Genomic DNA, 12,249 nt, shown 5'->3' on the forward strand with positions numbered 1-12,249 from the left:
AGGCAGGTTTCAGATCTGATTTATCTTTGTATCTCTTCATTGTTCCTAAACATGATGGGTCCAAGACAAGATTTTTCAGGTTCCTTGGGGGACTGGTTAAAAAATAAGACTTGTAGAACCCCTAGCCTCCTCTCCAGGCAAGGATTCTGATTTAGTAAGTCTGGGTGTGACCTAGAAATCTGTATTTTTAAACACACTTCCAAGTAATTTCAACACACACCGAGGCTTAGAAGAACTCTCACTGAGCACAGGATCTTACAGTGTTTAAAACAGAGCTGTCGAAAGGGTGACGATCCCAGCTCTAGGCTGTTTCTCTTACCAACACATGGTTAGATTCGAAATGCTCTGATGGAGTAGAAAGAGATGAGGTAAACTCTTAATGAAAACATGCTCTCGGTATATAAGAGGGTATTCTTAAATAAAGCAGAGGTTTCAGTTTCCTGGTGCATCCTTTCCTCAGCCTATTCCACCAACGCTGATGTGACTAACACAAAAAAGTACATTTTATAGCCACAGATTGTATCTGATATCCACGAAACAGCTTTCCAAAACCCGTGTGTTAGATTACAAGGGCGAATCAGGCAAAATGATGCAGAAAGTGCTGTGTAAAATATGACGGTTAACCGCAAAAGAACCAAAAGCGTATTGTCTTTACAGCCTCTGGGCTGGTAATGTCATAGTGACGCATACAGAACAGAGCCCCCATGGAGCGCATTTTAGCAAGTGTAAGTGGATATGTGTATATAAATGCATGCCATTTTAGCAGAGCCTTTGCTTTTCTGTTACAGAAGCAAAACCATCCTTGACAGTTGCCCATATTTGTCCATACTGGCTCTTCACTGGTATCCTCAGCAAATCAATGGGCACAAGTTTGAAGGAAAAGAAGGTGATTATATTCGAGTTCCAGAGAGGTTATTGGAAGTTCCAGAGGCAGAAATAATGGCTGGGAAAAGTACCTGTAAATTAGTCCAGTTTACAGAGTATAGCAGCCAGCAGTGGTTTATAACTGGAAACAATCTTCATGCCCTGAAAAATAAGGTAATCTATCATTTAAAGAATTGTGTGGTTGGGATCAGATTTTTCCTGAGCAGACACACGCCTCAGAATGCATGCGCTTGATCAAATTTGTGGTGAGGACTACACGTGGTGAGCTAATTATGAAACACGTCCCATCTTTATGAACTGTTTGTAGAATGTGTAGTCTCAAGTAGAGTTGGAAATATTTCCCTTCATGTTTTATTGAGTAAGATATATACAGGGGGAAAGTGAAAAATGTAGCCTTCACTAATATTATATCGTATTACATTCCCCACTCATGATGCAGTCAGACGGTTAAAGTGAGCCGTGTCCGCCGGAGGCTGCTCGGGAACTGAGATGGAGGTAGAATGTTGGCAGTGAAAAGCCAGTCAGATTCCCTGCATCCGTAATCCAGCTAATTATTTAAATAGGGGCATTAAGCAAGTGACTAGAGTAACTAGGAAAATGAATCAAAGTTCAGAACTTACTCGTGACACTGATTTTAAAATACCATCCATTTCTCTGTTCTTTGTGGCGCTGCAGGTACTGTCTTTGAGTGTGAAAGGTCAGCGTTCACAACCCCTGACAGACAACAATGAGGTTCTCTACAGGATTTATGCTGCCGAACCTAGGATTATTCCCCAGACGTCTCTGTGTCTCCTTTGGAATCAGGCTGCTGCAAGGTACTTAATAATTCTTCAAAATTAAAATTCAGTCCTTTCCCGTTCTATTACCGTTGAGCCCAATTTCTGTACTGAACGTAGAGGGTGGCCTCAGGTGCGACTTTGGAGTAGAGAAAAATCTCTGCCATAAAAACGAGAAAGCAGCGTAGGAAATGGTCTAGTATTGGGCAGGCAGCAAGTGCAGCCTAGCAACCTCAGTACATGTTCAGCACTTCTTTATTATTACTGCTTCCATTGGACCTACTGTGACTTCTGCTCATTTCACATGACCTTTCTGTGGTTAGCTTCATTTACTGGGCAGGAAGGGAAATTTTCTTTGCCCCTTCCATCTGGCTTATGGTTCTTGATCTGGTGCTCTGTGTTTAAAGGGATTAGCAGGGATTTATAATTCTAGTCTACATATGACTTGGAGTGCATTTTGGAATTAAACCATACACGGGAATGGGAAGAAGAGAATGATTCTTCTGTAGAGTCTCCTTGGCCTAACCCAGCCTCAGGTTTCTGAGCCGTGCTATTACCCAGAGCTCAATCAATGCCGGAGGGTCAGGCTTTGCTGCCCAGAGGGTTTAGGGTCCAAATCGGTCGCTTGGTTCTGTTTATTCCTGACTTCCAGCACACAGACTAAAATTCTAAATACATTTAACAGCTTTGTTGGGTAACCAACTGTCTTGCAAACAGCAAAATTCTGGTTAGCCTTTTTCTTCGTGAAAAAAGTAATTTTCAGTTGAAATTTTGAATGCCTGGTGACAGATCTTAAACTTAATACATAGGTACTGTGCCATCCTTAATATATAACTCCTAATGAATGTTTCAAACTTGAATCTGCAGTTGGGGTTAAATTTTATGTCCTCAGAAAAGTAAAGGATTCAAGAGGCACTAAAGGGAGAAGGCCCAAGTGAGTGGTCCCCGAGGAGCCCTCACAAGGCTTGGCACAGGACACTACATTTGCTGTAATCACAACAAAGTTTTGTGTTAAAAGTCAGATCTTATAGTAGAAACATTTGAAAGAACCCTGGAAGGCATTTAGGTAATATAACTGCCTTCAAAGGAGAAAAAAAAAAACCAAAGAGATGAAGAAAGAAATGTGGATAATCTTTTAAGGAACTTCTGTGGTTTGAAATACGAGGAATTGTGAAATGAGGAAGGGTGAAGAGTGCACCTGCAGTTGGCTCTGTCCACCTTCTGGTGTTTTCCAGTGCGAGCGAGGCGTGCCTTCTGATGAAAGCCTGGGTGTGTGTGTGCTTCAGGTTAGGCACGAGCCCTGCTCTGCTGAGAGGACCAGCTTCTCTGGTATCAGGAATGCCTTTGCAGGCTTAGCGAGTATTGAGGTTTCTTCTTAAGGCGTCCTGTGGGACCTGTTGTATCATGTCTAGGACAAGATGTGCCCTCCAGTGTTTTTTCTCGAAAATTGGTCTGCTTAATGCTTGAGTAAAGAACACTTAAGTTCACTGAGTTATTTTTACTTGAAAAGCCATCTCAAATACCGTAAGTGTTGATAAAAGAATGGTGGTGACCATTGTGTTTTTGCCCTAGCTGGTTGTCTGACAGTCAGTTCTGCAAAGTGGTCGAGGACACTGCAGACTACGTGGAATGTGCCTGTTCGTACATGTCCGCGTATGCGGTCTACGCCCAGACCGACAGCTTGTCTTCATACAATGAAGCTTTTTTCTCTTCTGGATTTATATGTGTCTCAGGTTAGTTGTGGTATTTTTGACTCAATAATTTTGAATATTTATAAGAATGAAAGTCCGTCTTGCCATGTTTGCAAGATGCAAACATACTAATTTATCCGTACTAGGAGAAAATAAATTTTACCATTGTCTTATTCATTACTTCATACAACGGATGTTTGTAGAAGGCCAACTGTGTACTGATATAACGAATCACGAGGATACAATCAAGGATGCAATATAATCCCATAATAAGGTATAATAAAGAACAAGACCGATCTAACTCATAAGGAATATAAAATATAGTGTGAGACAGAAGCTAGATAACAGGGAAGGATTGAGTTTTTAGCATGGTGGGGTAGAAGGCAGGTTCTCCAACAGAATGTCAGGATTGTCTGAGATCATATATGCAAAGCATTTTGTATTTTCATTTTAAAACCAAACATACAACCTCGGAGCTTTAAATACGCTCAACCACTGTGTTAAGAAAGTGTCTTTCATCTTCTACATCTAGGCCCCATTTCTGGCAAGAATAGGAACCTCAATTGTATTAACGTCTGTGAACTTATTTACCTACACCTTAATTTTTGAGAACTATAGGGTGTTCTCATTTGCTGTATTGATTATGTAGGTGAGAGTCTGAGAATTCCTTCAACTCTATTTGTGTTTCCTGTGCTCACTCATTCCATGCTCTAAGTCCTCCGTTACAGCCCAATGCTGCTTCTGTGAACAATGCGCTACCCAGAAAACTGTGTATATGGTAATTCTGGAGCCGGATTGCCTGGGTGCAAATCCTCGTTCTGCCAGTGGCTGGGGCAAATTACTTAGTTTCTCTATACCTCAGTTTCTCCACCCATAATAAATGATTTCAAATTGTACTAACTCAGACATTTCGATATCCTAGTTTAATAATTTTTGTCTGTAAATGTGATTATCACTGCATTTGTGTCTTTTTTATTTGATGTGCAAACAATCCCTCTAATAGTCTTTATTATGAAACTTTTGTGGAGGTAGACACAGGTAATTAATTATTATTCTTTGTCCTGGTTACTTAAAATCTTTCCTTTCTAATTTCGTTTTATAAGATTATACATTTCCCTTAATTTATCTTAATTTTAAACCTAACAGATTCAATAGCAAAAGTTAATAATATCTTATTCTTAATAACATGTTTTATAAGGATAACATTTCTTGCTTGATCGATTCTTCTAGGCCCACGTAGTTCCCAAATCAGATGGAGACATCCTATTTTATTTCAATGCTCATATATTTACGGAAATTTCATAGATATAAAATAAAGCCAAAAGGTAAAATGCTGCAGTAAAATCTAGATGTAATTTTATATATTTCCATCGAGACATAAAACCAAGTGCTGCTGTGACCCACAAAAGTTCCTGGCTTGTTCTCAATACTGAACATCAAAACAGAGTTTGGATAACTAAGGAAAGAATGCTATCTTGATTCTATAGAAAACTAGAGGACTATAACGTATTTCCTGGAAGAACTGTTAAGTAATATAGCTTTTCTTGCAAAACCAACACCTAAATATCAGTGTCTGCTTTTATTTTTTTAACTTAGAATCATATGTGAAATTATTGGACTTATTCCTCCCTGCCCATGACCCACTGGAGTGTATATTGTGTGTTCTATAGATTTAGTAGGAGACATAAAGTCCTCTATTATTATCTCAGTTTCTGCGGTCATGGGAGGATGATTGTCCATCCCTCCGATGGGCCCCAGGACCTAGAGATGAGAAGTTTATGTAACTTATGTACACATTTCATTTTATTTATTTATTTATATATTTATTTATTTCAGTGTGGGGCTTGAGCTCACAACCCTGAGATCAAGAGCTGCACGCTCTACTGACCGAGCCAGCCGGGCGCCCCTTACATACACGTTTCATAATTTATGTCAGACCATACCAAATATCCATCTGAACTTGGAAGCAATCTGACCAGCTCTTTTCATGAAACGTGGCAACATACTTAGACAGGAAATAAACCTTTTTATTTCAATCAGGACAGATCACAGTGTACGTCTGTTCCAGTTCTAGTTTGCAGGTCTGCTTAGTGTACTAGAGCAGAACAGCTGAAATGATCAAAGTGTGGGAAATGGGCGCACAGGCCACAGAGTTTAGTAATTCTCAGCTTAGAAAGATGAAAGATGAGGGTATATACCTCTGACTTTTAAAATTATAAACTGGTTTACCAAATTCCAAGACATTAAGCTAAGGTTATGTTTTGAAGCTAAAAAGATAGAAAGGGAGGATAAGTGAACCATAACCGTGCACTTGGTGTAACAACATGAAACTCACTTTCAGAGGTGACTTGGAAGAAATACAACTTAAAATAACTTTACATCATAATGCCATAATGTTATAATTTTATAATGTAATTATTAAGGAACCTGCGCATGGTTTGAGTACCTGAGCACGGGACTATCTGGAGGATGATGTCAAAGAAGCCGACCTTGCTTCCTGTAACTGTTGATGTTGTACCAGGACAGACTGTTGTGTGGAATCATTGTGATTTTGACTCTAAATACAGTTCCTTTCGCCTTGTGATCTGACAAGACCATGTGGCATTCCATAATCCATTTCAGTTTGAATATCAATACGTGAGCTAGGTCTTATGTGATGTGCTTGTGGCTGAGTCTCCTATGTTTGGAGGGCTTTTAAGCTGAGATTAGAGTTGGACCAGAGACCTCACAATAATGTCATTTGTTCTTTTTTTGTTCTCTTAAGGTAGAAAAATCATTTAACACATAAGTCAAACTAAAGCTTTCCCTTTTAGATGGCTAATGGCTTTATTTACGTGACAGATTACTAAGTGTATATGTCAACACAATATCAGTTTTACAGTTAAGTAACAGAAATTAATTGTCCATAAATTACGAAATAATAAGACTTACAGGATAAAAAAAACCCAATACAATCCAAAGTTCTCTGAGGCGTGCTTATTCTTTTGTCCAAGGTTTATTAAACTGCAAGACTATTCTAGTTATGGCTTTTATGTTTTACAAGCTGAGATTCTGATAGTTTTTTCAGGAAAAAAAAATACTTTTACCAGATGCCACCATTCATTTCAAATTTTTTTTAAAAGTAAGAGATTCTTCTAAAATTTTGTGTCACATTCTTCCAAAAATATCAAGTTCATATTCACTGTAATCATTTTTTTTTTAAAGATTTTATTTATTTATTTGACAGAGATAGAGAAAGCCAGCGAGAGAGGGAACACAAGCAGGGGGAGTGGGAGAGGAAGAAGCAGGCTCATAGTGGAGGAGCCTGATGTGGGGCTCGATCCCATAACGCCGGGATCACGCCCTGAGCCGAAGGCAGACGCTTAACGACTGTGACACCCAGGCGCCCCATATTCACTGTAATCATTGTCCTAAAATAGCCGTAATGATTGTAGGGGAAGCTATATCAAAACAGCTTCATTCTAACTATCAAATGGGAGAGTAGTTATTAACATGAACAGAAAAAAATGTGTAAGAATTTTTTTAAAAAACCATTTTGAAGAGAGAACTGCGGGTAGTAAGTCAGCTTAGTTTTAATTCTGACATGGCATAAAGATGTTGGGTTTCTCTGCATATATGGGTGTATTATTTAGGATGAAGTTGGCTGCAAGTAACAGAAGACAGCTCACATTTCTTGAATAAACAAATTTAGCTCAAGGTTGATTAATTCAGTACCTCACTGGTGTCCTCAGGAGCCCACCCCCTTCTCATTTTTCTGTCTTGCTCTCCTCAAAGTTTTGTTTTCTCAGTCTTGCCCCTACATGGTCTTGAGCTGGCCACAGCTCTCAGCATCACACAACATCTAGGCTTGCCAAAGGAAAGGCACTTATTTGGATCATGTTTTAAGAACAATGAAAACTTTCCTGAAAACCACCCAGAATGTTTTCCCGCACATCTCTTTGCCCAGAATTATGTCCTCTGACCTCACATAAACCAGTCTGTGTCTGGGGAATATACAGCTAGAAATATAGACACAGCAGAGGGAGAGCAGCAGGTAACTACCTTTTTGAACTTAGTGTCTCCATTGTTCAGCACAGCCACTGATGTATGGTAGCTTCTCAGCAACTAGTTAAATTAATAAATAAATGAATATACATTGTTGATCTGACATACTCCAATAATTAGGTGTTCTTGTGACTATGTAAGTTAACATCAAACTTTGAGCTTCCAAACACTCTCGTTTTAGCATTTTTTAATAAAAATTATCCTGAAATACAGCACACTCTTTTTTTGCTTTCACTCAGGTTAACACAGCACTCTCCAGTAGATCTTGCTGCAATGATCGAATGTTCTGCCCTGTCCAGTATGGTAGCAATAGGACTAGAACAAGTGAGGAACTGAATTTTTCATTCTGTTTAATTTTAATTAATCAAAATGTAGATAGCCACGTGTGGCTTTTGAACCTCTCAGGGTTAACACTCTGATTTTCTGGAGGTTGGTCTCCTGGCAACCTCATCCTTCTGGAAGAAGTCCTTTCCCCCCAAAACAGACCTCGTGTTCTGTGAGGTGATTCATACTGACTTTTGTTCAGTTGAAAATTGGAAACTTTTTGGGCTTGACAATTTTGTTTTCCTGCCTTTAGCTTCTTAGTAGCAGTAACCAGTAGGCACCATACTGAGAGGAGAGGTACAGAAATGTGGTAAGCAGTAGAGATGAGCAACAAAAATAAAAAAAAAAAAAGTAGCAGTTGCAGTTAGCATTAGGTGGGAAAATAGAAAACAAGGAAGCCGACAACATAATAACATTTAATAATGTGTAGTGAACATTTGGTTTTGTTGCGATTTATCTGTAGAGAAGACAGTGACAGATACATGGATAGATACAAAAGTTATGAACATTTTTCAGAGATTTCATGGCAAAAAGTATCAACATTTGGCTAGTGGAGTGATAACTCAGTAGTTGGGAAAGTGTATCCTATTTTTAAGGGATACTGATAGATAGTTTTGCTGGGTATGCATATTCAAACATTACCTATGTTTATATGCATACAAACATTTAAATATTGTGTGGATAGATAAGATCTTTGGTCCAATTTGATGATAACAAAAGAATCTAGCAGTTCTTTAGAGTTTTTCTTATCTAAATCAAAGATTATCAATGTTGTTTGGTTAAGGGTAGTTTATCTTCACCCTCACTTTCTAATGATAGAGAAAAGTCATTTGTGTTAGTGAACTTATTAATTGTTCTTTTCCAACTGAGTCTGTAACCTACATTGTGCTAGGAACAAAAATAAAGGGGGGCACCTGAGTGACTCAGTCAGGTCAGCGTCTGACTCTTGATCTTGGCTCAGGTCTTGATCTCAGGGTGATGAGTTTAGGCCTCGCATTGGGCTCCATGCTGGATGTGGAACCTACTTTAAAAAAAAAAGAAAAACAGGAGAGGAAAATTATTCAGTTAGCTGCTTGTTCGTTCATTCTTTCTTTCTTCCTTTTCCTTCCTCCCTCCCTCCCTCTCTCTCTCTCTCTCTCTCTTTCTTTCTTTCTTTCTTTCTCTCTCTCTCTCTCTCTCTCTCTCTTTCTTTCTTTCTTTCTTTCTTTCTTTCTTTCTTTCTTTCTTTCTTTCTTGATTTTACTTATTTGAGAGAGAGAGCACAAGCAGTGGGAGCAGCAGGTGAGGCGAAGCAGGCTCCCTGCTGAGGGTCCTGGGATCATGACCTGACCCAAAGGCAGACGCTTAACTGACTGAGCTACCCAGGCACCCAGCTGTTTTTTGTTTCTACATAATCGTCAAGGAGTCAATTTTTAAAAAACTTTAGAGTACACCTTTAAGTAATACTTAGAATTATTATACTTTATTTTTTTAAAAAAAAACATGCTATTTATAGTTATAACATTTTATACTCTTTGATTTACATATTTATATTAAAGGAATTTAAACCAAAAAATTATCACAACTTAGGGAAAACGGACTTGTAGATTTAAATCATGTATGCTAAGTGCAGCTATTCGTTATCAGGTAAGAAAATAAAGGGAAGTACTTAGTATATAATGCTTTAGGAACTTGGAAACCGAAGTATTTAGTTATTAAATCTAAGGTACTCAGTATCTTTCCCAAGGCCAGCTGAGGCTAGGGAACAGCCTGCTTGAGGTTTTTCAGCACCTTCTCCCATAAATAAAAAATGCATCCAGATCACTATCATGCATTATAGTTAAAGGCTAATAGAATCTAGCCCATTTTCCCGCCGCTGGCTTTGAATCCAGGACCACCACCAGGTGTCATGCTAGCATTTTAATTGAAGCCTATATACTTAATTAAATATTACTGAGCTGGTCAAGTTTAGCTGTACTACATTTATCTCATGAAATGTGAGTATAATGGAGAATTATCACATTAAGGGAAAAGGCTGTGAATAAGCTCTTCTTGTGAACTAGGAAAAAAAAAACCGGTTGACTCATGTATATTTCTCCTTTGTCCAGCACTAATCCCCTTGCCTCACATTGTTACCATCTACCACAATAAATGTAGAGTAAAGCACGTATTTGTGATCATGTGGCCTATTTGATGAAAATTGGCAAGGCCTTGCTTTTGAATCAGTATATTACACACACACACACCCTAAACCTTGAGTTTAAACTAGCTTTGATCATCACAGGAAATTCAAAGTGTACCTTGGTGAGTTCAGGCATCAGCTTCAGTAAGTTTATAGACTACCTAAGTAAAGGTGCAAAGTCAGGCATGACTCTGCAGTTTCTGGATATACTGTGTACCTGTGTGGGTGGATTTTGGAGGCCGCCCCAAGACCTGCACACCTGTCCCAGATCACCCTAGAGCAGCCTTCCTAAAATGGATTACTTTAGATTTCTTGGCCATATTCCTAGGCTAAGAGCCTTGACTAATGCAAAGACTCACTTCCACTGTGGAACTTTGTCTAACTTATTAAAAGCTAAACACACTGAAAGCCTTTCCCAAAGGGAGTTATGGGAGGCATTGGTGTAAGGAATATTAGTTAGTGATAGACCCCATGTGGGCACTTTGCAGATGCCCAGTCCATGTATGCCAACATGCAGTTGGGTACATAGCTTCAGGGAAGATAATGAGAAAGCAAATGTTGAATAAATGCAGTCTGTCCTATTTGTCAAGGAGGCATTGGTAAATGGGGTACTACATGCAAAATACATGGCAAAGCAGCATACAGCTGCCATTGCTGTTTTGATAATTCTTAGACAAAATAACTCTATTAAGGACAAGAGGGATTAAAAGGCTTACGTGAAAAAATGGGTTCCCATATGCAGCACATTTAAATTTTAGAACAGGAAATACTTTAAAAATATGTATATACTCGGGGTGCTTGGGTGGCACAGTCAGTTAAGTGGCCCACTCTTGGTTTTGGCTCAGGTCATGATCTCAGGGTGGTGGGATCGATCCCCGCATTGGGCTCTGTGCTCCCTGCAGTCTACTTGAGATTCTCTCTCCCTCTTGTGCTTTCTCTCTCTCTCAAATAAATAAATAAATCTTAAAAAATATGTATGTATGCACTCCGTACTTAAAACTTGGTCTTAAAAGAAATCCATACAAATTGCAAGATAAAAGATTTGTGTCTTAGTGTTGAGTTTCTATTCATCGCCTTGAAGTACTATAAAGAGATGAATTTAAGCAGATTTAAAGAAAATAAGAATAGTTTTCTTTACTCCACTTAAAAATGTGGATGTTTAGGTTAAAGTAATCTCAGGAGGAAAAACACATTTTGTTCCTGGTTTTGGCACCCAGTAGCGTAAGGTAACTCTTAAAATTCATAATTACCACTGTCATAATTACATAACTATTCCTCCTAGATAAAAAGGGGTAATTACTGAGCCTGAGTTTTGGTCGTACCATTCACAGTTTTATGCCTAAAAAAAAACTTGTTCACCTCCCTAAATATCTCTATTTAGCCAAGCCACCTGTTCTTAGAAAATGAGATTGGAATTTGATTCCCTTCTCAAACGGTAGAACTTGTCTAATGGAAACATAGAAAACCAGAAGCTTAATAAAATTATTAATCTGCTTAATTTGTGCAGTCTCTTCAGTAAGGAAGTGAACATGTGGCTATTCGAAAATTAAAGTTGTCCTTTGGCCCTAGTTGAGGAGTGTGCAGATTTTGTAAGTCATGTAAAGTGGAGTAGATTATAATTGCAATACCGTCGTCGCCAGAGATACCGTGCTATGCAGCATCGGCAGACAGGCCTTCTGAAGATTTTTGCTATGCGACTGTTGTTCATGGATTGTAAAACCACACGTGGACTTTTTTGTTCCTACAGGTCTTTGCCTGGCTGTTCTTTCCCATGTCTTCTGTGCCAGGTACTCCATGTTTGCTGCTAAGCTTCTGACTCACATGATGGCGGCCAGCTTAGGTACACAGGTAGGAGAGCTCGGGAATTTCTACCTTTCATGACATGTTCATTTTCTTCTTCTATGATCCTTCAACTGAATGTATAAGTAGAGTTTGATTTCAACTTAGTTGAAGTAAGCTTGTTTAGTTTTGTAGCACGGTAAGAGGAAATGAGAGTTTCAGGGCCTAAAAAAGTGTGTTTTGTGAATTTTTTCTTCAGAGTAGTACCGTCATATCATCCCTTACAAGAAAAGAGCTGCTTCTTATCACGAAGCAGTATATTCTCAACTTATATATGCTAAATATATGACTAATGTGTATATGTATTAAAATTAGCATAGTTTTTAATCTGAATAAAATATGATCTGTTACAAATCCTTTTGTATGGAGAGCATTAAGATGATATGTATTTAAAATATCTGGATAATATGCAGTTGACCCTTGAACATGGGAGTTGGGGCACTGACTCCCCATACAGTAAAAAATCTGCATATAACTTTTGACTCCCTCAAAACTTAACTGCTAATAGTCTACTATTGAGCCTTACAGG

General features: G+C 38.6%; 1 protein-coding gene across 1 annotated transcript in view; it reads left to right on the forward strand.

Annotated features, from left to right (window-relative positions):
• ADGRV1 (adhesion G protein-coupled receptor V1) overlaps positions 1-12,249 on the forward strand; it is a 508,055-nt gene that overhangs the window by 224,546 nt on the left and 271,260 nt on the right. The window contains exons 80-83 of the mRNA XM_026498632.4: positions 789-1,038; positions 1,561-1,700; positions 3,234-3,394; positions 11,629-11,729. Of these exons, the coding sequence (XP_026354417.4) occupies positions 789-1,038; positions 1,561-1,700; positions 3,234-3,394; positions 11,629-11,729 (652 nt within the window). The remainder of the gene's footprint in view (positions 1-788; positions 1,039-1,560; positions 1,701-3,233; positions 3,395-11,628; positions 11,730-12,249) is intronic.

Source organism: Ursus arctos, unplaced genomic scaffold (genome assembly GCF_023065955.2).
Source record: "Ursus arctos isolate Adak ecotype North America unplaced genomic scaffold, UrsArc2.0 scaffold_5, whole genome shotgun sequence".
NCBI classification, from domain to species: Eukaryota; Metazoa; Chordata; class Mammalia; order Carnivora; family Ursidae; genus Ursus; species Ursus arctos.